The sequence below is a fragment of the Opisthocomus hoazin genome, chromosome 6 (assembly GCF_030867145.1).
Source record: "Opisthocomus hoazin isolate bOpiHoa1 chromosome 6, bOpiHoa1.hap1, whole genome shotgun sequence".
Lineage (NCBI taxonomy): Eukaryota > Metazoa > Chordata > Aves > Opisthocomiformes > Opisthocomidae > Opisthocomus > Opisthocomus hoazin.
This window is the reverse complement of record NC_134419.1, coordinates 20,164,956-20,190,566: the sequence shown is the minus strand read 5'-3', so window position 1 is coordinate 20,190,566 and position 25,611 is coordinate 20,164,956. Positions and strand designations below refer to the sequence as shown.

General features: G+C 39.8%; 2 protein-coding genes across 5 annotated transcripts in view; one reads left to right on the top strand and one right to left on the bottom strand.

The window, feature by feature from the left end:
* ABCA4 (ATP binding cassette subfamily A member 4) overlaps window positions 1-21,647 on the top strand; it is a 78,481-nt gene extending 56,834 nt beyond the window's left edge. Inside the window, exons 30-50 of the mRNA XM_075424947.1 lie at window positions 159-257; window positions 1,297-1,486; window positions 3,288-3,382; window positions 4,383-4,415; window positions 5,573-5,678; window positions 5,809-5,883; window positions 6,351-6,520; window positions 7,499-7,676; window positions 9,120-9,235; window positions 10,958-11,105; window positions 13,245-13,368; window positions 14,119-14,248; window positions 15,123-15,243; window positions 16,102-16,164; window positions 16,270-16,376; window positions 17,365-17,506; window positions 18,071-18,205; window positions 19,627-19,730; window positions 19,844-19,936; window positions 20,281-20,530; window positions 21,525-21,647. Of these exons, the coding sequence (XP_075281062.1) occupies window positions 159-257; window positions 1,297-1,486; window positions 3,288-3,382; window positions 4,383-4,415; window positions 5,573-5,678; window positions 5,809-5,883; window positions 6,351-6,520; window positions 7,499-7,676; window positions 9,120-9,235; window positions 10,958-11,105; window positions 13,245-13,368; window positions 14,119-14,248; window positions 15,123-15,243; window positions 16,102-16,164; window positions 16,270-16,376; window positions 17,365-17,506; window positions 18,071-18,205; window positions 19,627-19,730; window positions 19,844-19,936; window positions 20,281-20,530; window positions 21,525-21,647 (2,602 nt within the window). The remainder of the gene's footprint in view (window positions 1-158; window positions 258-1,296; window positions 1,487-3,287; window positions 3,383-4,382; window positions 4,416-5,572; window positions 5,679-5,808; window positions 5,884-6,350; window positions 6,521-7,498; window positions 7,677-9,119; window positions 9,236-10,957; window positions 11,106-13,244; window positions 13,369-14,118; window positions 14,249-15,122; window positions 15,244-16,101; window positions 16,165-16,269; window positions 16,377-17,364; window positions 17,507-18,070; window positions 18,206-19,626; window positions 19,731-19,843; window positions 19,937-20,280; window positions 20,531-21,524) is intronic.
* A 1,194-nt stretch (window positions 21,648-22,841) lies between these two features.
* TECR (trans-2,3-enoyl-CoA reductase) overlaps window positions 22,842-25,611 on the bottom strand; it is a 28,100-nt gene continuing 25,330 nt past the window's right edge. For 2 of the 4 annotated variants that reach the window (XM_075424950.1, XM_075424949.1), the window contains 3 exons: window positions 25,325-25,413; window positions 24,255-24,300; window positions 22,842-24,164 (listed from right to left, as the gene is read on the bottom strand). In XM_075424950.1, coding sequence (XP_075281065.1) covers window positions 24,037-24,164; window positions 24,255-24,300; window positions 25,325-25,413 — 263 coding nt within the window. In that variant the 3' untranslated portion in view covers window positions 22,842-24,036. Of the gene's footprint in view, window positions 24,165-24,254; window positions 24,382-25,324; window positions 25,414-25,611 lie in introns of all 4 variants that reach the window. The other 2 variants (XR_012764417.1, XM_075424951.1) reach the window with 2 other exon arrangements.

Below are 25,611 nucleotides of genomic sequence, written 5' to 3'. Positions count from 1 at the left end.
CTGGGGTTTTGCATAAATAAATAAAATAATTGTATTATGACCATTTGGAGGGGCAGTTGTTCTGCCATATGGCTGTCCTTCACCAGTTGCTATGTGTATTCCACCACAATAGTTTGGAAAAAAAAAAATGTAGAGAAAATCCTGTCTTATTCCCTTAGCAATGAGCGTCCTGGTAGTGAGCAGATGGTGTCCCTCACTGATGCTTTCTTGAATAAACCAGGATTTGGAAATCGCTGCATGAAGAATCAGCCTCTTCCGTAAGTTGCTAGCTATTCTCTCTTGAATGAGATTCTAGCAGGGCATTGCTAGTAGAACTTGAGTATGAAAAAAGAATGAATTGATTTGACTTTTCACTAGAGCTGATGCTTCAGATACATTGTTGGCAATAATATCTAATATCGGGTCAAAAGTAACAAACAAACAGCAAGACAACAATGCCATTGGATTAAGAATGATTCACAGTGCTCAGTGTGACTAGCTGGAAGCCAGCTCATGTAGCCTTGTACTGAGAATTAAGCAACCTTGAAATGTATGTCAGCAGGCCAGTGGGCTCAGACTCTGATCTTCACAGCTTCCCTGGCACTTCCCATGTATGAGTCCCCTCAGGTTCCTCCTGTTCCCACTGGTGTGTTTGGAAGTAATAGCTTCAGCAGTTGCTCAGATTGTGAAGTAGTAATTGATCAGTCTCTCTGATTTGAAGATATTCTCACTCTGGAGGACAATGTTAGTAGAGCTTTTACTTTAACATTTGTTGTCCTACCCATTTACCTTGGCCTCTGAGTCCTGTTTTGGAGGCGTTTGTCACTGGCATGCTATGCTTTGTCATTTGTTCCTTTTCTCCTGCTTCTCTCCCAGCAGTGATATCCAGCAACTTGATTCTTCTGGTTGTCCTCTCCTCTCTCTTCTCCTTCCTCTCCTCTGCCTGGTACTGCAGGAATGAAGAGGAAACTTCAAAAAATAAAGAGAGGAGAGATGCTTCATGAGCAAGGAAAAGGGTAGTTTCTTTGCAAAGATATGTGTCCACTGCAGATTTCGTGTTTACTAATTGGTCAAACACAGTCCCCTTGTTCCTTCGGTGCTCTATCTGCAAGCTGAGGACAGTAAACTTGGCAGAGATGTGGAGGAGATTATATTTATTTGCGTTTACCGAGTACTCTAAAATGTTCGTATTATTCATAACTCATAGGATGAGGGCTGAGAGGAGTATGTCTGCTGAGAGCATTGAGATTTTGTGGATTTTTGAGCTCTCATGAACTGTAAATCTGTACAACATAAAGAGTCTGTTCCTCTACACAGGAACTACCCATGCAATAATATGGCAACTGCCTGGAACACACCTGCTGTTCATCCTAACCTAAGCAGCCTCCTGCTGAGTCAAAAGTGGAGCCCTGAGAATCCTTCACCTTCCTGCAAGTGCAGCACTCACAAGAAACTCACTATGCTGCCAGAATGCCCTGTAGGCGCAGGAGGCCTCCCACCACCACAGGTAGTGTCCCTGTGCACCACAGGTAGTGTCCCTGTGCCATAAATCTTTGTGGAAAAGTTGCATGGCAAGTGCTGGAGTAGGGATTAGTGTGTAAGTACCTTGCCACGCTAATATACATGGAAGGAATGGAGTATATTTTTTTTAAGGGAACAAGAATTGCTGGAATTCAGAATTCAGAGGCACTGGAAAAGCTTGCACATTTAAATGAAATTTGATTACTATTTTCATCCAAATTGCAAACTTTTCATATAGAAGAAATTGACAAAAATGTTAACAGTCTTAGTAGTGCCCTGTATAAAATGTGCTTGCTCTTTTGAAGAGCAAAGGAAAATCATAGCTGTTAGTGCTTACATTTTCTAAATGTTTTTCTAACAAGTTCTAACTTCTCTCAGAGTAGTAGCTCGCTAATCTAAAGTCTCACAATGCACACTGTTCAACTTTAATATTCCTGTTTTCCAGGCTGCACACATTACCCAAATGACTAAAATAATCCTAGTTTTAACATCAATGTCATAAGCTTAATCAATTTCTGAATCCAAATCCATGCCGAGATCTCTTAAAAATACTGGTTCGGCTTGCTCTGATTTCTCTGTCACTATTTACAAAACAACAAAGCAAAGTTGTTTCAAATATCTGTAGAATTCCTGTCCAAGAGGCAAAAAAATAAAATTAATAAAGAGGTTGTATTCTGAACTTATTCACAGCATCCCAAGTTATTTCTGATTTCCAAGTAATCTCTGTCCAATGGACAGCTGAAGTTGAATTTTGCTAATTGCATGCTGGTGTATTTGAGAGGGAAATTTAGTCTAAAACTTCAAATCCAAGTAAGATGCAAAATTATTTTTTTGCTTGTTTGTGGGGATTCTAGTCCTCTAAGGGAAATGTATTTATTATAATATTATCCTGATAATTTTGCAGGATATGATAATTTTGTATAATTGTTGGGGAAAAACAGTTCAAATTTGAGATTTATGTCTCCAAGGAAGCAAAAGTATGTAAATAATTGTGAGTGTATCTGAGTATACACAGGTCATTTAACAAAGGCACCATGAGGATGCAACCAGTCTTCCTGTGTATTGCCTAGAATCAGCTAGACATGTGTGATGTGTCTTCTGTATCATCTGGTACTGCCTCTCTGTGGACAAATACAGGAAATTCTGGAAAGTTCATTAGACTTTCTAGGTTGTTACTAGGTCGTTTCAGGTTGCAAGCTTTTCCCCCTCTGAAACTGCCCAGGAACCTTTGAAAGTATATTCTACTTTGCGATGAACTCGGCAAGTTTGAGGTCTTGTGTTTCACAATGACCCTATATTTGCAAACAAAGGCATCATGTGGTGTCATTTTCATTACAAAAAAAGAGAGCAATTTTCATTCAAAGTATCTAAAGTGCTAGCGAAGGTGAAGTTTTCATATTAATTTTTACTTCAACTTGCTAAATCATAGGAAAATATCTTATTTTCACTGAGACCTCAATTTCTTTGAAAAGCTTCCTTCTTTCACAGTGAAGAAAAAGCCTTGAGCAACACTGGCCTTTGTTGCAAATAACTCAGGTCAAGTTTCAGAGGGAAGTGCAACTGCTTTGTGTCAGGCATTGCAAACTTCTGTGATTTCATTATTTCTTCTGAAATCTTAGTAAAGTAAGGATGTTTGGGCTAGAAAATTAATGACTCACTCTCAGTGATACTATGAACCTGAGTAATTGCTCTGAACCAGAGCTACCTTTGCTGTTTTCCTGACAGAAGCTGACTTGATAGCTTTAGAGACTGTAAAGTTTATTGATTAGATTTTCTTTTCTTTCCAGAGAGTGCAACACAGCACAGAAATTCTTCAAGATCTGACCCACAGAAATATTTCAGATTTTCTGGTGAAAACATATCCCACTTTGATAAAAAGGAGGTAGGGATGAATCTCTCTTTGTTTTTCACATGTGGTATTTTGTACCTGGCCATTAAATTCTCATTTAAAAATAACACAGCACACGATGTGATAGAGTATTGTGTAGACTTGAGCATCATGTGGATATTCCTGGTGTAAGAATAGGAGATGCTCATTTTAGGGGAGTTAAATTGTTTCAATTATACCTATTTGTATAATCGGGTAATCCTTTAAAGGCAGAGTTAAGTTTCAATGTTGATGGAATGCAATGTTAAAGGTAACTGGGTCAATGGTGAGAAAAACGTGCCGCTGCAAAGCATGGTGAACTGCCTTGCAGAGATACTAGTTTATGTCCCTGAAGAACTGTAGCCACACCAGCATAATCATCCACCTGAGTTAATTATCACTTGCTTCCCAGAAGTGCTAAAGAGCCAAAGGACAACGTTACATAGATACATCTGTCCTACTGATAGCTCCTCAGCTTGCATGAGTGTCATGCATGGTAATTAGCTGCACAGTGGCCATGGCCAGTTATGCCTGATTCAGGCCTTGCTACCTTTTCAATTCCCAGCAGAGTTCTTGAAATTCCCATTATATTAGCTATGTGCTAACTGCCATTGACTGATTCCTCTTAGCATGCGTCATAATTGCTTTAGGTACACCTTTTAAAATTAATTCATTACGGATTTAGGATACAGCCAGTGTGTGTCACTTTAGAGATCTTGCTTATCTCTGTATGAGCTGGAGATGAATCACGTCAGAAAAAACAAAAGACCAAAAACCCACTGCAGAGAATACCAGAAGTCCTGACAACCCCACAACTCAAAGTAATAGCAGCAATTAAAAAAGCAAGTGAATAAAACAAAAGCAAACAAACAAACAAAAAACCCAAAAAGCTGTCTAGGGGAAACTGGAGATCTGCAAAGCATAGGAATTCACTTTTAATTTGCATTTGAGCCTGACAATACCACTGACTTTGGTTCAATGCCTGAAGAGACAGGATTCTCTTTGTCTGTTTCAGCTTGAAGAGCAAATACTGGGTCAATGAGCAAAGGTAAGAAACCAATTCACAGATTATGGTGGTAAATAAAGGAACAATGAATTTCTATTTAACTGTGGAGCCTCACAATGTTTCTCTGGATGGGACAAGGGGAATTGTGGCAGATAGTATAGAACAAAGAGATGGCTTCAGTAGAAAACAGGTTGGGAGTCAGCAAGGGTTTTATAAAGACAAGGGGTTTTATTTGTTTGGCCTGGCCCCACAAGGATCAAGGCCAGAGGCACACAATGGAACTGTCACCGTTTTATTATCTACAAATGTCAGACTAATGGGATCTGAGTGATGGAAAGTCACAATACAATACTGCACTGCATTGCAATAGTGCTCTGATGCAGTTCTTTCAAAGTGCATCAGAAAAAATATGAACCCTCAAAAAAAAAAAGGTACCTTGGTAAGATGAAAACTAGATGCCAGCGTATCAAATACAGAAGTAATAATCAGAACTCCTCATCCCCACTCTGAATATGTGCAGTAGTTATGAAACAGATTCCACTAGTCTCCACGCCTACATAGCTAACCCCAGTGTGATGTCTACACTGCAGATACTAAGTTTAGAAAGATGACTGTTTAGCCTGAAAAACATACGTACTTAGTTTTTCATCAGCAGCAGGAATTCACTTCAAAGCTAGAAGCTGGATGACTGGCTTCCTTCACGGAATGTCTGCTTGCTCATGTGCCAACATTACTTTCTATGGGATTAGATTTTGGTTCATCTCGTGCAATAGTATTTATCATTATGGAGTATTAGCTGGCACCAGCATTTGTGAATACCTGCTTCTCTCAGGGCAACTGAAATTTTAGCTGAGGTTCCTGCTGTCCTCAGTCCTCCATGCTGTTCAGTTATATGTCAATTATCTTGATGTAAAGATTTTGTACTGTAGAAATAACTATTTTCTCCAAATCTTCTGTCTAAATAATAATTTTCTCAGGAACCTGGCATGAACTCCTCAGAAACTAATAGAACATCTATTATTTGTAAGCCCTATAAAGGCTTAGTACAACTTGTTAGAAAAAGAGTGGGGATTGTTAGACATTAATGATATGATGTATAGAAATCAAACCTATGTTAAGTAGTTTTTTAGTATTTCCATCAATGTACAGAATTTTGGGTCTGTGGTACAAGTGACTGATGGTACTGTTCTCTTTGTTAGATATGGAGGAATTTCTATAGGAGGAAGGCTCCCAGTCCTTCATGTTTCTGGAGATCAAGTTGTCAGTCTTTTAAGTGATCTTGGCCGAATGATGAATGTGACAGGAGTAAGCAAGATCTTTATGGTTTTTTTTGTCCCTTTACTAAAGAATTGTTACAAAGCTGAAAACCTGCAGCACCAGATTTCACCCAGACAGCTGATCTTTAGCCTTTTCTTTTTTTTTTTTTTTTTTTTAGGGACAAACTTCACTGGCTGCTGCTAAAGAAATTTCTAATTTCCTTAAATACATGGAAACTGAAGATAACATTAAGGTATTTGCTGGACCTAGTCTGCTAACTCACAGTCTTTCTTGACATAGACTTCAAATTGCGAGAATCTTACTAGTGGCATTCTCAGATGCAAGAAGAACTAAAATACTGTACTTGTAAGTAATATGGGATACAGTGTTAATGCAAAGTTATTTCTAATGTGAGATTTTTTTAACCATGTTCTTAGTACTTCTTGCTGTCCTAAATACTTCCAAGTAGGACGTATTCTGTTAAATTTTAAAATGTGCTTCTGTAAAATCCCTTGACAGTGGTTGTCCAACCCTTGTAAAAGCATAGTATGTGAGCTCCTCCTGCTGGACTGTGCCTAGGAGCTACGAATTCCTGGTGCTGGATTCTTCCCTGCTGACAATGCCCACCAAAGTAGATAAAAGGCAGCAAAGTTTTCTCCTGCAGCTCAAGGTTAGTAGTAAAGGCTTCTTAAAATAGTCTGTGCTTTCTGACTCTTTTAGGTGTGGTTCAACAATAAAGGCTGGCATGCTATGGTTAGTTTCCTTAATGTAGCCAATAACGCAATCCTTAGAGCTAACCTGCGGACTGGCCAAGCCCCTGAGGAATACGGGATCACTGCTGTAAACCATCCTCTGAACCTCACTAAGGAGCAACTCTCTGAAGTCACTGTGTAAGTCTGCCTGTGCTCTACTGCTGGCTTTTACCCCTCCCTCCCCTGACAGCTTACCACCTCCAGTGCACTCACACTCTTGAGGAGAAATAGTTCAATTGACAGAACATGGAGACCTTTCTGTGAAACTTTATTCTAATAAAGAATTACGTATACAATCTATTCTTTTCTGTCTCATTATATTCCTGTAAGAGTTCATTCCCCTCCCATGTAGGAGCTATGACCGTTGGTTATACATTATTATATGTTTCTGTTGATTCCCAAGCACAAAGATTCTGAAGTCTTTGTTCATGCTCCAAAGCCAATAGATCTTCTTGTGAAATAACATAGACATCATAATCAAAAAAGGAATCTGAAATTGTCCTGAATTGACTACAGGTAGGCAGTAGTCGACCACCTCTGTCTTGGTGCCAAGGATAGCACACAGGTAGATTTTCAATGGCACGTAGTGGGGTTGGTATATTCCGGAATCTAAAAGCCATAATTTCTTGAAAGACACCCCTAAGAAGACATGACTTCCCACTCATGTCTCGTATGAAGTTCAGAAGTCAGTGAAACTGAAAACTTAGCACAGAGGCAAGATCTGCTCTTTATCTCACTGTCTGCAGCTTGTCTCTTCTAGTCCCTCTTTTCCCAGGTCACAGAGCACTTCAACTATTGTGTCTTAATGTCTAGTTTGAGATACACCATACAGGAAAGGCTGTCAAACTGAGATATGTATATGTAGGAGTCCAGAGAATGAAGGCAAGTAAAAAAATCAGGGAATGGATCCACCAACATCCATATTTCTTAGCTACGGTCCCAAACACAACTTGGGAAAATACACTAGCACATTTTGAAATTGGTAAAGTCTTCTACTTACAAAATAACCTTGCTACTTCTAGATCTTAAAATTTCCTCCAGATTCCCCCAGTGCTAATATAGTGTTGTGTTGTATCCATTCCCGTGCTCACAGTCCCTTCTTGTGCTCTGTTGTAGGCTGACCACTTCAGTGGATGCTGTTGTTGCCATCTGTGTGATTTTTGCCATGTCCTTTATACCAGCTAGTTTTGTTTTATACCTGATTCAAGAACGTGTAACAAAAGCCGAACATCTACAGTTTGTCAGTGGTGTGAGCCCTGCAATCTACTGGCTAACTAACTTCATGTGGGACATAGTGAGTAACCGCTGATTTCATAGCCTGCAATTATTCCCGGGTTTGCATGAACTGGGGACTAATCTGTGAACTGAGTGAAGGTGATTCTAAGAATTGCAAAGCATTTGTTTTTTATAGTGTTTCTCAGAGAGCATGCTAAGGATCTGACCTCCTAACTAATTACAGATGTAGAAATTTAGTCAGGTGCACAGCTCATTATTCGACTAGTGAAACTGAAATTGTTGTAATCTTAGGGTTTCCAGCCCTTACAACTGAATGTAATAATGAAGTACACCTCATCATAGCAGAAGAAAGCCCGGTTGACTGATGTTGCTGGCCGCTCCTCCCCTCTAGAATAACCATAACGTGTTTCAAGACATTCAAGAAATATAAGTGGGAGATTCACAGGCCGCTGGAACAGTAGCTGGAGGCCAGACAAAATACTCTAGGGTGTCTAAAATGACACAGATGTATTTGTTTAGGTCACTGAATCATGGTCACCGTGTTGTTCCAAAAGTATTTAGACCACAGGCTCAGGCTTGCTTAGACAGGGCTCACCTACCCTCCCATTACCCCTCAGGCCATGTTGTCACATAGGAGAAAATTCTCTGCCTGGTTCAGGCACAGCGAGGGGCTTGTTTTGTAGCCATGCCTTCTCAACAAAGAGAGTCACCAAGGGCTTATGCAAGAAGAAAACCATGAACATGGAATGAAAAGAATTAAAAAGAAAAAAACTGAAATAATTGGAAAGCCCAAAACTCTCCAGGCTTTGGAAGGTGCTCTTTCAGGAGAAGGTAGAGCAAAGCATTAATTTCGTAAATGAGGGAAAAGAAGCAGGTCCCTGAGTTCCTGTCTGCTGCTGGCCACAGCAGCCTCCCAGCAGCTTCCTTGACAGGAATTCTGCTTGGCCATGGCCCTTGACAGCATGATGCAAAGGTATTAATTGGTGTTTAGCAGCTCAGTGAAACGCTGTCTTCCATTCTGCATGGGGAGCTCTGTGCATTGCAGTAGACTAGTGCTACTAATACTGAACAGAGGAACTAGAAGAGCAGTGGCCAAGCATACTCCCTTTAGCCTCCTCCCAGGAATGTGGCTCAAGTAACTAGCTTTTTCCACCCTACACAGCCTTTATATCACCAGAAACTGCACTTCCCTTGCATACCCACAGCCTCTTTCTGTGGGCAGCCTGCTAGCAGGACCATGAAATAATTGGCTCCCAAACCATAATCTAAGAAACAAGAATATATATTCTATTTTTGATGAACAGCCTGATAAAAGATGTCTCAGAAAAAAGTCGAGTGCTGCCAGGGACCCATTGATCTAAAAGCTTGAGTGTGACTAGTTTAGCTTATAAATTCTGGTGTTCCTCACTACAAAGTCCTTTTGGAATAATGTGTAGGATCCAGATATGTTTGCAAACCTTATCAGGTCTTACACACTGATGTTCACCCTGTAATGTGGCAGGTGAATTATGCACTGAGTGCTGGAATGGTTGTGCTTATATTCGCTGGATTCAACAAGAAAGCATACACTTCTCCGACTAATCTCCCTGTTCTTGTTGCCTTGCTGCTTCTGTATGGGTGAGTGTTTAAGGTTGTTTCTGCATGTAGGGTCCTGCATTTCACATGGAAATGACTTCATGTTATTGAACTCACTACTTAGTGATATCCAGCTTTAAGGAATAAAACTAAATGGGTAAAATACAAGTTAGAACTGGATTCTGTCCCAGCTACAGGATATTTACCCATGTTGTCTGGCCACATGCGGTAAAGGAGATTTTCTTGCCACTGCCTTACATTTTTAAGCATTTAAGTGTTTTCTTGCCACTGCCTTACATTTTTAAGCATTTAAGTGATCCTTACAGGAAAATACATTTCTTTGGTTTGCTGCTTGCTGGTATGTACATTGTGTAGGAATTTAGTGGTTGTTCATTTGCCTCATTGACAGCCAACACTAAAATAACTTTCAGCATTTAGCCCAAGGGCAAAGAATGCTGAGCCTTCAACACTTTTTTTAACTTCAAATGACCATTTGTGTTGGCAAAATAGCATTTTATAAAGCTGACTGAAATTCACTTTAATTAGTGATCATATATTTTTATCTGTAAAATCATATTCTTGATAGCCCTGCAGCTGATGTAGTCTAGGCAAAATGATCGACCAGATCTATTTCTAGAGTTAAAGAAAGAAATTAAGCTTTTCACACCGTCATATGTACATCACAAATTAAGCCTAAGAGGGAACCGTTCTTTTCTGGGTAGACGGCCTTTAATTTTCTGAAGTTTTCATGTTCTTTGAATGAAAATCCTGAGAAAACGCAAAGCATTTTCATCATTTAATCTCTGTAAAATACCCAAAGTTAAAAATTGCTATCAGAATGTTAATTTGTTTTAATTTTTCATTATATCTTTTTGAAGTGTAATAGTGGTATCTTTAAATTGTCTGTGGCTCTATATGTCTGTTTTAAAATACAGTAATTCGTGGCTGTGTGGATGGACATTTAAAATGTCTTTGCTTATTTTAAAGCATCTACCAAGATGAAAATTTCATAAAAAACATAATCACATGGCAGTCACTCCAATAATAATTTCATAATTTGCTACTCAAAATAAAGGACAGAAAGGAAGGTAAATTCATAGAATCATATATTAGCCCTTGCGTCCAGCTGCAGTCACAATGGGAAACTTAGGACGATTCTTTCTGACCACATGTGTATTGTCCTGTTAAGCCATTCTTCAGATTATTGTTGCTGAATTCTTCCTTGGCAGACTGACTGTTGCTAAGCATTGTAAATTTATTTGAGAGGAATACTCCTCTTGTGCTGCTGCATGTGCCTTTGCTACATCCCAGAAGTCATGGCATAGGAAGCTCCAAATCAGGAGTAAAAAAACAATAGTAGAGGAGTTAGAAAAAAGTATCAAAATGTACAGAGTTTCTGACTTGTTTGGACAATTCCAAAGGCTGAGGAATATCTAGCAAAGCCGTACAGCGTATCTGCTTTATCTAATATTTCTTTGTTTCTCTCTCCTGCTGTACAAGCCAGAGAGATGTGCAAGGATACCTGGGGTGGTAATAACCTTGCTAGCATTAAGTTTTCTCAATTTTAGCAGTTTTTATTGCCCTGCAGTTTAACAGCAAAAAAGACTAAGCTGAAAAACTTTTTATCTAGTAACAAGGGAAAGAGTACTGTTGTGGCATCTCTGATTGGTTACACTATTTCATTACACTTGTGTTTTCATTAGGCCAACTGACTTGAGGATACTGAGAAGCTGTTATCATAGTTTTTCTGTCTTTTGCATGCAGATGGGCAGTAATTCCCATGATGTACCCTGCTGCTTCTTTCTTCAGTGTCCCTAGCACTGCTTATGTTGCATTGTCTTGTGTTAATCTCTTTGTGGGCATCAATAGCAGTGCCATTACATTCATTCTGGAGTTATTTGAAAATAACCCGGTAAGTAACGTTTTTGTTGACACCTGGTTTTAAAGAGTTGTGCAAAGGGTGTCCAAGCATAACCATCCCTCATGGTTTAACCTGGCAGCCAGCAGCTAAGCACTAGACGACTGTTTGCTCACCCCTTCCCTTCCCCTCCAGCTGGATGGGGAGGAGAATGGACAAAAGGTAAAACTTGTACACTGAGATAAAGACAGTTTAATAAGGCAATAAAGGAAACACTAATACTACTACTACCACCACCAGTACTACTACTAATAATAATAATGAATATGCAAACCAAACTATACACAATACAATTTTCTCACCACACGATGACCAACTTGCAGTCAGTCCCTGAGCAGCGATCATGGAACCCAGAACTCATGGATTTTATGAATTTTGCAAAACTCCCGAAAAAGACCAAACTTCTGGAAAACTTCGAACTCACAGACAAGAGAGGATTTGAATTCCCAGACAAGAGAGGATTCAAATGGATTTCTGCCCCCAACCAACTCCCACTCATAACCTGAGCGTGACGTCCGTGATATGGAATATTTCCACTGGCCAGCTGGGACTCGCTGCCTGGCTGTGCTCCCGCCCAGCTCCTGCACACCTGCTCATGAGCTGAACATGGGAAACTGAAAAAAGTCCTTGATTTCTTAGCAACAACTAAAAACATCAGTGTTATCAACATACTTTTCATACTAAATCCAAAACACAGCAGCTACTGAGAAGAAAATTAATTCTATCCCAGCTGAGACCAGGACACCGTCTCTAACAGTAACTGTCTTTCTCTGCCTTGCCATTTTTTCTGGCAGCAAATGAGTGGGGAACTTGCTGAGTAACTGCAGGGACAGGTGAGCAGAATAACCCTGAGAAATTACTCCGGGCAATTGATATCTTGGGTTACACACACAAGCAATGATGTGGAGTGTTTTTCATCCCTGTGGGCAAACTGCTGTACACGCTTGCAGTTGGGGAGGAGGGTCATGGCACTTTGTGCTTGCTTCTGCAGCTTGGTTTGTACAGGAAGAAGTAGATGATAGAAAATCATAGTCTCACCACTAAGTCAGGAAAGACACTTACTCCAGTTAGTCATTGCATTGGAGGAGGTGTTCTGCTTATAGTAGCATTTTGAGAATTCCCCAGAAATGGTTTAATACCATCAGGAAGGTGACAGAAAGTACAAGAACAGACAGAATACAGTGAATGCCAAAATTAGTTCTTAGAAAGGCTAAGACATCACTTTATAAAACACTGTTGGCTTGTATGCAGTATTACTACTGCCATCTCTACAGCTGGTGATACTCTGGCTGCTGAGACTGACACCCTTTCTACATCTGACAGCAATCCAATTTGCTATCATTACTGATAGCCATTTTCAAACACTATGTGCTGATCAAGCATTGTTGTTTGCCAGGAAGGAGAAACAGATCTTGGTTCAGTTCATGGTTGCAAGGGCCAACTTTACAATACTTTCTGTCCCTGATGTTCCTGCATTCTCAGCCATGCTTCTTGATACCGCAGGGTTCAGTCTAGTGCCATTCAATCTGTGGGACAGCAGGCCAGTATTGTTATCTTTGAGAATATGTCTCCATTGCAGATACTGTGTCTCCAGAAGGAAAATTGCTCTCTCTGGATTCAGTGTTTGTGCAGCTAGGCTGCTGCGGGCACTTAGACTGTTTTTGGTATCTCCACATTGCACCAAAGTCTGCTGTGTAGTTGTGTCCAGACACTGGTACTTTTTGGTATTGTGGCAGTCTTGATTATGGAAATATTCCAGCTATAAATAAAGATGTTGCAACAGAAAAATACCACTCTTTCTTGTTGCTCATAGTTGCTGTTTATAATACCTGACACCAGAATTATGTGTTACCTCTGCTACATAGAGAAATACTCCATTACAACGATCAGTTTCTCTCCTCATTGACAGTTCTTCACAAGGACCTTGTCTGGTGCAGTGTATGCCAGCATTCTGCTGTGCTGCATTCTAGGCTGCAGGTGCTTTGGGCGTAACTTGATAAATACTCTGTTTTCCCTGTTGTAAGAACATAGAACACCCCATTTCTCTGACACGACAGAAAACTTTTCGCTCATGTTGTTTTCTTAAAGAAGTCTGGTTTCAACTGCTTATTGCATTGTTTCTGTTTCTTGCAGTCTTTGCTGAAGTTTAATAAAACATTGAAAAATGTGCTGATTATCTTCCCGCATTTTTGCCTGGGCCGTGGACTCATTGACTTGGCCGTGAACCAAGCTGTGACTGAAGTATACGCTAGGTTTGGTAAGTAAGAACCAATAAGCAACAAGTTGTATCAGTGTCACATGTCCCGACCTTGGATGAGACAGTTGGAAGTGTTATTTTCAAAAATTAATGCCTGTTTCTGAAATTCTCCCCTTTCACATCACCAGGTGGATAAGGAGTATGAAAGTTCAGCCTCTCTGAAGGAATCATAGTTTCTGATACAGCTGCCCACAGTTTCTGAACTATACACCCAACCAGTAGCCTGTATTGGAAATGAACTCATTTGTTCAGTGCTAGACTCTGGTGTCTTTTTATCATTTGTTCTGAAGTCCTTAGATCATTACAGTAAGATACATTATTTCATTTTATTTCAATACTTCCGCGGCCCTCATGTTAATGCTTAAAGTGGCTGCTGTTCTTCAAATACATCCTGTTAGGATATGGCTGTCTGATACCAGATAACTTCTTACCAGAAGAATAGTCATATACCAGAACTCCTCTGTTTTTATTCAGAAAATGTCTTTCACATAATCCATGCAAATTTTGTGTTATGATATCCAAATTAGTGCATATTCAGAGAGGTTATATTCATTTTTGTTCCCATGCAGCAGCTGGGCCTGGAGTGTACTTTTTTAAGAATCTTTATAAGACATTGGAAAATTGAGACATTGCCTGATCATGATCAAAGAAAGTACAGACTAAACTATTATGATTATGCCTTTTATTCTGAAAAGCAGTGTTTTGTTTCAGCAGTATTTGACCTTGCTTTCTGGTGCTGCTTCTCCAAAGGTGAGGAGCATGTTTCCAATCCTTTTCAGTGGGACTTTGTTGGAAAGAACCTGGTTGCCATGGGTGTTCAAGGGGTTGCATTCTTCATTCTGAATCTCCTTATGCAGCACCGTTTGTTCTCCACAAGATGGTATGTCTGAAGTCTTGTATTAATGTTCCTCTGTTAACGGGGTGAGGGTCTATTATTCTCTATATCCCTCTTTTTTCTCTGAATTTTTCAGGGTTTTTGATCTCTATTTACTTACCTGATTTCATCTTAATTTGTTGGTATCCTGGTTCAAGAAAGCATTTACAAGTGTGCATTATCTTAACAGGATTTAAGAATGTATTATTAAAGAAGTGAGTTTTCTTGAATTAAGATAGTAATGTAATTTTTTTTTAGATTAAGATGCTGTAATAGTGTGATTATAAAATGACTTGGAAAGTTTGCAGTGTCATAAGTACTGGTATGAGGTACTAGCCTGACATCCCAAGACAGGAAATCTAGTCCACTGCACAGGACAGTTGCAGCCTGAACACTGTGCAAGCTTCCCCTCTCTGCTGTATAAATGTGCCTCTATCTCAGTGAAAGCAGCTGCCTTCCAGGTAGGAGTGGGTCATTTGATTGCCAACAAGAGGACTAATTGGTACAACTATGAAAGTATTGTCTTACAGGGAGATATACTCAAAAGATCTGTGGAAGGACTATCATTAACTACTGAAGAGCATCCAAATAGTGAAAGCTGTGGCTGAGGGGCAGGTTGTATCACATCAGGGACTGACAAGGTGTGCTCTTTTGAGCAAGCCATTTCCTCCCTTTTTAGTATTTAGAGATTAACTTTAAAAGGTCAGGGATTCTGCCAACAGCAGGAATGCTCCAGCCAGTGTCACATTGTGAAGTTTCAATCCCACTGCTTCCACCAGTCATATTTTTGGCAGTTGATTAGCCATTGTCTCTCACGGTTATTCTAACTGCACCGAGGACAACTCATTGTTTCTGCAATCAATCTCTTGGGGTTTTCCAGGTTTTCTGAGACTGATATGTCACCTATTATTGGTGAAGATGAGGGTGTTGCAGAAGAAAGAAAAAGGATTATGAATGGAGGGAACAAAACAGATATCTTAGAATTACAAGAACTGACCAAGGTAATATTTTGAGAAGAATGAAACAAGTAAGTCTAGTGTCAATTTATTCTTTCAGAATGTATTTCAGTTGTGAATTCAGATGATACTGTTTTCAAAACCAAACTTATGCCTTAGAAAATAACACACGTTTTAGAAGTCAAGGCTTGACATGTTATTTGGCTATTTCATTTGATTAGAAATTAAACCAGAGGGAAGTCCAACAAGGACAGTGCAACCCTCTCTGATTAGGGTTTGGGTTTTTTTTGCCTCAGGTTGTCTGACATGACTGTTATCTATTGACTGTCCATTCCTACTACTAGCCTTTTCTTCTACAGTGCTGTTTTTTCCATAGGTCAGTTTCAATCTCATGTTAACCCTTTGGTTGCTTTCACATCGAGGGCTACAGTTACTGCTAATTTATCTTCTTTCCAGACATTGAAGGCATGTGAGTTATGCTATCAGAATGCATGTAAGCTTGAGCTACAGAAATATAAAGACTGCACACATTGCTAGAATCTCAGGAACAGAGGACTGGAGTATTTTTCTTCAGACTGTCTTGCTGTATTTTTCCACTTTGGTTTGATATGTGAGAGATACTTTGCCCCAGCAAACCATCATTTCTGCCTCCTAGTGCTAAAGATACAAAGTAAAATCCTGCATGCAGAAAAATTGGTATTTTTAGGGGTTTATTTAATATAACTAAATGTCTGACCTTGTAGAATGCTTACTCTTTCTTTTGAATTTTTATTTACTCCTGTCTTGATTCTAAGGTTGCCCCATCCCAATAGCATTAAACTAAAAAATTCAGAAGACTTTCTTTGCTGTAGATGTCTTGAAATAGGAGTTTTCTTTTTTTTTTTTTTTTTTCTGTCAATTTAGATTTATGCAGGCAGGCACAAGCCTGCAGTGGACAGACTCTGTGTTGGCATCCGTCCTGGTGAGGTAGGTTGTTCAATAACACCAGATTACGTTCCATGGATCAGTTCAGATTTCATGCCCCTGCTGATTTGCAAGTTGGAAATACTAAAGAATGTAATAAATTTTCAGTGCTTTGGTCTTTTGGGAGTGAATGGTGCTGGCAAAACAACAACGTTCAAAATGCTGACTGGAGATACTGATGTGACATCTGGAGATGCTGTAGTGGCTGGCAGTAGGTAAGTACCTTAAAAAAAAACCTGAGAGAGTCCATGTAGAACTGCTCAGATCATAGTCTCAATGACCCAGCAGCTCTTTTCCAGTTTTATGGCACTGAGAGAGACCACAGCTAACACACACTGGCACTTCATACTTTTAACACTCTGTTGTAAAATCTATGAGTAGGTTACAGTAATGCTAACAGTGGGACAAGGCAATTGGATCTAATGACAAGAGCTCACAAACATAAGATAACCAGTCCAACAGGGTACTTTGATCTGAGCTTTGGGACTTTTCTCTGGCTGTTTCTAGCATCTTGATTTACACAGTGTTAGCATAATGTTGTAAGTTAATACAGCGTGATCTGGTATTCACTTATGTTAGTTTAGTTCCAGGTTGTGTGTCTTCATTTGTTAAGTGTAGTTGGGATTTGATTCTTTCTCTGTTATGTGATTTGAACAATAGCTATTTTGCTGCCAGGACATGGTCCTGGGCAACCTGCTCTAGGTGACCCTGATTGAGCTAGGTGGGCGGACAAGATGACCTCTAGAGGCCCCTTCCAGCTTGAACCATTCTGTGATTCTATACTTCTCCTACTATTACTACCAGCGAAGCGTTAGCCTTGTGTCTTGCCTGTCTGTTCCCAGTTACCACACTCTGAGATGAAATGGACTGATTTTTTTCTTCTAGAAATAAAAACCATTTACAAAAAATATGATCTGAGTGGCTGTTCAAAGAACTTCTAGTTAATTTAGCCTATACTTGAACATGAAAATGGGTTAAGGGAAATGGGCTTGCACTCTTAACCAGGACTGAGCTGATGTAGATGAGAATAAATTCCTTGCTATTATGTACAGACAGAGGTTTTAGTAGGATGTTGTACCAGGAGGAATTCATTCTCCTCTTACAGGAGCTGTTGCCCCAGAAAAGAAAGATTTTATTCAAAGTGTTCATCTCTGTCTTAAAGATAGTATTATAGATATAAGATTCTTTTCTTTGTTTCTCCAGTATATTGACCCACATTTCTAACGTCCATCAAAACATGGGATACTGCCCTCAGTTTGATGCCATTGATGACCTGCTCACAGGACGAGAACATCTCTACTTATATGCACGCCTGCGGGGAGTTCCAGAAGAGGAAATAGAGAGGGTAAAGCATTCTTGCTTGTGACGTATACATAGTTACAGTGCATATTTGTGATGATTAACTGGGATCGTAACATGCTAAGGCCAGATTTCCCAAAGTGGGCTTGCCATTCTGTGTGTTGAAGTCCTGGGAGTGGTTCCTGTCATTTGGACAGTTAAGTACAAGACTGCACTATCAAATGGCTTTAATGGTACTTGCACAACTGTGGCACCAACTGTGGAAGGCTAAAGACGCAATTGCTATGACTCAGTACTGCACTGGTTGCTGGTTTGTTCTTGTCTTTAAAGTTGTTCATGTATAAGAAAGAAAACATGAAGATTCCAGAAGAAAATAATTTAAATTCTTGCACAGATAGGAAGTCTATACCTGAGGTTGGCTTATGGTTTTCCCTCAAATAGTTAGAATTCCCCTCATCATCATAAATTTTTTGGACTCCTCTGCTCCAGTTCTAAAATGACTGTGCTAAAACCCAGGGGATTACCATGTCTCTGCCAGAAGAGGGATGTATCAGCAGTCTCGCCTGTTATGCATTAGCTGCTGTGTGAAAAAGATGGTCTTTTCTCGTAGGTTGCTGAGTGGGGCATCCAGAAGCTGGGACTTCCTATGTATGCAGACCACCTGGCTGGTACCTACAGTGGTGGCAACAAGCGCAAGCTCTCCACTGCCATTGCACTGATAGGCTGCCCACCACTCGTCTTGCTAGTAAGTGTCATGGTAACATAAGTCTGTGGTAGTTGAATATAACATCTCATAAAACTACATGCTAAAGAGGTACAAGGATGTCTATGACAGTCCTTGCAAGCTCCTTTCTGCCCTCAACTTACATCTACTTCAATTTAATTGGGATGCATAATTATGTTTTCAATGGACCCCAAGTGATCATGAAAGAAATATCTCCAACAAAGAGTGGTTTGAGATAAAATCTGTAATCCAGACAAATCTGAATTTAAATCCATGTTTGGTTTCAGTCTGCCTTTTCTCGTCAGAGTATAACCACTCATGTAAAAGATGATATTACAGCATACACCTTACTGCTTTATCCAGCAGAACAGAGGAAGATAGCTACCCGGAATAAATTATACAAGTTTAGACTCAACTATACAAATGCTGAAATGTAGTTCTCATCGAGTAACATATTAGATAATTATGTATGTCAAGGGAAACTCTACATGAAATTACTACAAAAAATCTTTATTTAGATTATACTGCACCACCTTAATTTGTAAGCTAAAAAGATATGTTTTAATAACATTTTAATAACATGGTTCCTTGTGCCATTTAATATGCCTTTACATGTAGTCTGCCTGTACGTAGCAAACAGCCAGATAAATGTTTTCTCATAATTTCTTATGACAATGTTGAATGAAAACTTTTCTTTTCAAGATTTTAAATTTTTTTTTTTTGTTACTAACTGGGTTAAACTGATTTATGCAGGACCAGATCCTTATCTGGTGTAAATCAGGGTGACTTCACTGGCTTCTTGGGTCGAGAAATTTGTCCTATATGTTTATGTAAGGAAGAAGGTTACTTGGGGAGAACTCACTCTCCTCTTACAAGAGTTGTTGCCCCAGAAAATGAAGATTTTATTCAAAGGGTCCATCTCTGTCTTAACCCTAGTTTTATAGATACGAGATTATTTTCGTTGTTTCCACAGTATATTGACCTGCATCTCTAATGTCCATCAAAACATGGGAGCCAAACTTGACACAATTTGATGTAACGGCTACTGCATGAACCTCTTTCCATTTATTTCCATTTTGGGTCCTAAATGTTTTTATGATGGGGTATCACTAATGCTTGTATTTTTGATATCTAGGACCACTGACTGGGGACTGCCTTTGTCATAACGGTCACTGATTCCCTTCCTTGTATCTGTGCCCTACACAGACAGCATTACATTCTTACCTGCAGTTTCTTGTACTTGTTTCCTTGCTGCTTTGTGCAAAGAAATACATTAGTACCCATTCACTTACATGCTTTTCAAGCTGCGCATGCTTTCTCAAGGCACAGATTTTGGTAGGGAAGCAGCTATATGTTAAGGCCCAAAACCACAATGACTTGATTCTAAACAAATTTTCTTACCTGCTTCTCTGACTCTGATTGTCTTAACATTTCCCTTCCAGGATGAACCGACTACTGGAATGGACCCTCAGTCCCGGCGGCTCCTCTGGGACTCTATTGTCAGCGTGCTCAGAGATAGGCGAGCTGTTGTTCTAACCTCACACAGGTAAAAAGAGTTAGGATTCAGAATCTGAATTCAGAGTTAGAAATCAGAATCCCAGAGCAGCTGAAGTTAATCTGCTGTCTTTTATCTCAAATATCTGTTCTCTGTTTTGAAAGTATGGAAGAATGTGAAGCCCTCTGTACTCGTTTAGCCATCATGGTAAAAGGTACCTTCAAATGTCTGGGCACAATTCAGCAGCTAAAATACAAGTAAGTAGAGTATTTTTATGATTTTTTTTAATGGGAAAACTTAGTGTATGTGACATGTACCATTCTAAATACAGCAATCCAGTCTGAAGAGCTGTTGTTTAAACAGACCCATTTCTAGGTGCAACTCAGAAGGGTGTATCGTAGACAATTTGAGCAGACCTCATTTCAACTGTTGTGCTGCACACCACTTCTGCAGGGCAAATACAGAGCTTCCTACAAAGCTAGATCTTATGCATTGTCTTTCACATACTGTTAATGTTTTCATAGCTGCTGAAAATGAATTTCCTTCCTGAATAATGAAACCATCTCTTCATCCAATTCCCAAATCCACATGTGCTTCCCAGGTTTGGAGATGGCTACATTGTCACTCTGAAAATCAAAGCTCCAAAGTGTGGCATGCCTCCAGATCCTACTCCTGCCGAGCAATTCATACACGTGAACTTCCCAGGGAGTTTACAGAGAGAGAAACACTACAACATGCTGCAGTATCAGATTTGCTCCTCCTCTCTGGCTAAGATTTTTCGGTTAATAATCTCCAATAAGGAAAACTTGCATATTGAAGAATATTCTGTGTCTCAAACAACCTTAGATCAGGTGAGTAGGGAGGTTGGACTAGATGACCCACAGAGGTCCCTTCCAACCCCTACCATTCTGTGATTCTGTGATTCTGTGAGTGAAAAACAAAGTATCCATGAGAAAGCCTGTCTGGTGAGAATTAGGCAATGGAATGGGGATGTATCCAAACAACTGAAGGACCAGACTGTTCAGAGTAGGGAATTATCTCACACCTCTTTCCCAGGCAAAATTCCCAGACCCCTTATCAAGGAGGGTGGATCAGATATGAAATCTGTAACTAATTCCCTGTGTAAATAGGTGCCATTTGAAAGCTGGTAAGAGTTTCTCAGACGCCAGAATTCACACAGCCCATTCCTTCAGGAGCAGCACTCTGACCAAGGTCAGCTATTCAGAATGAGACTTGCTAAGCTGGGAATAACGTTTTATTTTAAATAAGAGATTTGGACTGCGTTGTGTCATAACAACAGAGATACTGTAATATCTAGTTAAATGTTTATAAGTCTCTGTCATGTACTTTTATACAAGAACAATTAGACACACAAAACCTGGAAAGTCCCCTGGGACCGTTGGCAGCACTGACTTGCTAGAGGGTATCAGCCCCATCTGCCTGCTTTCCTAAGTAGCTGAGGGTCCACATATGCAAAGCTGTCTTTGCTAGAGAGACATTCCTGGCTGCCTTACAGCTACCGACTAAAATATTATCTTTCCTATCACAACCAAACTCACTTACGTTGTGTAAACCTTGCTGAAACCATCTCCTGCGTAAGAAAAAATAGCATTTTAGTTGCAAGTAAGTGCATCCAAAGGAACGAAGTTGCAAGGAAGTTTATCAAAATAAAGAAGGAATTAATGATCGCTGCTGATGCACAGCATCTCAGTTCAGTTCATGTCTATGGATTCCCCTTTCTGTCTCTTCCCTGCAGAGAGGCCAAGAGGATGCAAATGTACAGAGACATTCCACTAACTCATCTCAGCTGATGAGATGGTGACATTTTCTGCTTTCCTCACACAGGTTTTTGTGAACTTTGCTAAACAGCAGATGGAGGATGACGAAATTGCTTTGCATCCCCGTGCAGCTGGAGCCAGCCGAGAAGCAAAGGTGTCCCCTGCGTTGCATCAGCAGGCAGTTGCATAGACTATTCCTACAGTCACTAGCGCTTAGAGTGTGCACAGTGCAAAGATGTGCCATACCAGAGCAGTACAAGGGTAAAACAAAGGTTCCTACTCTCAGTATTATACTGATGTTTTTTGCATCTTTCTGAGCACTGTGCTCACAACAGCAATAGCCATAGCAACAGCCGACTTCTACTGCTCTACCAAGAACGCTATGTGCTGAAAGTATTAAAGGAAAGGCAGGTCCTTGCTATAAAACAAAATCTTCCTCTAACATAAGTTCATTATAAGATACAAGAAGAGAAGTCTCATTCCTCCTTGTTGACATGCAAAGAGCACCAAAGATAGTTTCTCTATCTGGTCCTTTTAGGCTGGTAGGATTTTCTTGTTTAACTCTTAAGTCAGCTGCTGCCAGCCAGCAGACAGGTCCCAAGACAGAGAGCATTGCCCAGCGTAGAAGCAGATTCCTGACATCCTGAGTGCACATGACTACCAAGGTCAGAACACCAGTGCTGGCTGATGGGGCTAGTGCTGGGAGACTGCTTCACTGTCTCACCAGGCTGCCAGTGAAGACAGATGGTTGACTCAGCAAGAATGAGAAGCAATAATTCAGATCTCAGACCCAGGCAAGAAATTTGCTTTACAAAAAGAAAAATATTAATGAAAATTATCTCATGCTCATCTTCAGGTTTCTCAAGTAGAAGCGGCATGTCAGAACGGAGATCAAAAGGAAGGAGAGTATGTCCAACTCTGCCAAAAGTTTTGTTTTCTTATGGAGGCCTGGAAAGATATCTTTGTTACTAAACAAGATCAAATTTCCTGTGACTGGACCTTAAGTGGGTGTAAAGTGTGAATAGGGTATGTGCTTTCTCTGCGCTCAGAAGGAAAATATCAACCTTCTTGTACTTCACACAGTACTCAGTGGGAAATCATTTGACATTTAGCTCTCTTCTCTGGTTCACAGTTAAACTAGCAGAAAATAACAATACTGAAAACAAATTCATAACGATGTATTGCTTCGGTTACCCACCAGATCTAACCATTTCTAACAAATCTTCTCTAAGATGTGTTATACAGAAACAAAATCTGAGTCATGTATTTTTGCTTTGTTAGGTTTTTTTCTTCAATTGATGTGGGGTTTTTTTATACAAGGACATCCTTGCTTTTTACTGTACAAAATATTACAAACTTCAGCAAACAGCTGTAGTCATCTTCTTTTGCCATAATTATTTCAACTGATTTAAAAATATAGTCTAGAATATATTGCATATTTCAAACAGTTGCAAAAATCTTTCTATACATCCATTACAGAGAAATAAATTAATCATGAAACAAAACAGTATCTATGCATTCTCTTCATATTCTAAAAGAGCTTCCTTAAAATGCCATTCAGATAGATTGCAATAGTCTTTTTTTACTAGATTTGCACAAAACCCAACTAAGTCTCACTGAACATCTTGTGAGAAAGAAAACACAGGAAGTCCAAAATGTAGCTGATTTTTCTCCCTGGCTCTGAAAATAGGAAGGGTGCTAGCATTCTGAGGACTAGCAGTCATTTCATGTATTTACAAAGTGTATTAAAAATTATTCCAAGAACGCTAACATAAAATGCTAGGTAAAAGGTCCTTTAGTATCATAAGGACTTGTTATATGAAAACAGGCCAAACATCACAGATATAGCATAGATCAGATCTTCTCAACCTTATTTACTAGTATGCAATTTACTAATGAAGAATAAAAACAAACAAAAAACCCAACAATGCAGGATGTTACATCCACAAATACTACAAATACTTCTTTCTTCAGATTGTTTTGGCAAATTAGGGGTTAGACCCAAATCAGCTATTTGAGATATTGCCTATTTCTTTATTCCAGCAACCATTCATATTCTTTGGTAATGTTATTTGTTACAAAGCACCTGCCTCCAGGCAGCACACTCTCTTCTTCAAGTCAGAGAAGCCAGATCATGCAACTGTCTGCAGGCCAGCTGGCCGTGCTGACTGAGCTGAGCTCTCTAGTAGTTAGCTGGTATGTCCTCGTTCCGATGTACTTATGTCTTGCAGAATGCCACTGCTAAATTTGGAGCTGCTTTTCAGCACAGACTTCTCAGTATCTCTGATCCATCAATCTAAATAGACTAGTACAGGAAAATCTAAGTCAATCAGGTTACAATGAACTGTAGGGGCTTTTGACTACCAGCTGTGCAACAAAGTCTTATTTTTTGAAGGTGCTTCTGAGTTGAGAATTCTTGAATGTAAGGAAACGTAGCTTTCAAGTACATACAATTTCCCTCAGCAGTGGAGATTCAACATGCACAAAAATCCTTTAAATTAATTCACTTATTTGGCAGGAGGCTTATGAGCTTTTTCCTCTTGAAGTTCCGTGCAATATTCAAATTAAACCTTTTTTTCTTACAACAAAAAGGGAATAATTGGCATTCGAAGACTTGGATAATCCTTGAATTCTCGCAGGTAGGTGCAGTGTTTATCCTTTGCCCAGATTGTCATCTGAATGAAGCAAAGCAAGGTGAACAGCCCCACTGGAAAGAAGGGAGAAAAAGATATGTTTCATTACCAGACTAAAAACACACTTCTGTTGCTGACAGGTGAAGTACCAAAACATTACTCACCTGGAACACACTGAGTCATGATAGTGAAACTGATCCAGGTCCCCACCTGTTTTGGCCAAGGAAATTTTAAATATTTCTGGTGACACCATTTGCATTTATGTCTCTATTGATCAAAAACAACCTTGTCCTAGTGTAGGTAAATAAAAAAGCCAAGGTCAGCCAGATCAATTTCTAGTGTTAATAACCTTTAGCCAAAAAGGTGAACAGTGCCGTATTATCACAAACAAAACCTTTGCATTTGCTTCCATAGCTATTATCACAACAAAATTTTAGGCATTAAAACGTGGTGTCCTTGCCATTGTATTTGTCACACCTCCATCAGTGCTGGGAGTGGTAACTTTCTGTAATCTGAGGCCAAAGCCTGTTCTCATTAACATCTGTTAATCTCCACTGAAGTTAAAACCTAATGCTGTCCTTCTGTGCAAGAGTGAATTTTACACTGAGTTGCACTGGTTTTAACTGCTTTTGAACTGAGTCAGGAGTTTAGCTCCTGATTAAGGAATATGAAGCGATAAACTGATTCGAGCTCCTAAAGCAGTCACTACCTACACGAGCGACTGTGTAACTTAAGAAAATCGGGAAGAAGACCTGGGCCTATGTTCTCTACCATGATATCTTCTATTCATCTATTGCCCCATTTTCTCTACCACAGTGTCTTCTATTCATCTGCCCACTATCTCCCTGTGTACTGTGATATTCCTGGGCTCTCTTATATTACAAATCCACCAGGTGCCCCCATTCTCTCATTGCAACACACATTCAATGGCAATCTCCCTGTTCCTGTCTGCGAAATTTGCGCTGCTTTAAAGTGTACCTGTCTCGTCTAGCAGCCACATGGAGGCACAGGCCGAGGCTCTGGGCCAGCTGTTTAAGGTTAGCCCCACAAGCACTGCCTCAACGGAGGCAATCTGGATTCCTGTCTGCAATCTGATTTCATGGGACTGAGGGGAGAAGGGGAAATGTATTGAGCTGAACTGTTTCAGAGGTTTCTTAGATGTTTAACATTCCAAATGAAATTAAAATATATTTATCGAAACTAGAATCTGAACATCTTGTTTGAAAATACATACCTCATATGTATAGTTAGGGCAAGATACAAAGAAAAACAGCCATGTGAAAGGATTCTTTGTTGGATATGGGATCTTACGGGTTTTGGATCCTATAGATTAGAAAACAAATCACAAAATATTCACACTCCTACATACATTGTTTCCTATAAAGACAGCCCAACTCTGCCTACTCCTGTTTCTCATCACTGTCAGAGGGACAAGCAGGATCTGGGAAAACAGGATGTCCTCTGGACCCACAAGAAGGAATAGCATAACTGTGAGGAAATGTTCTGGGCGTTAGAAAGTCA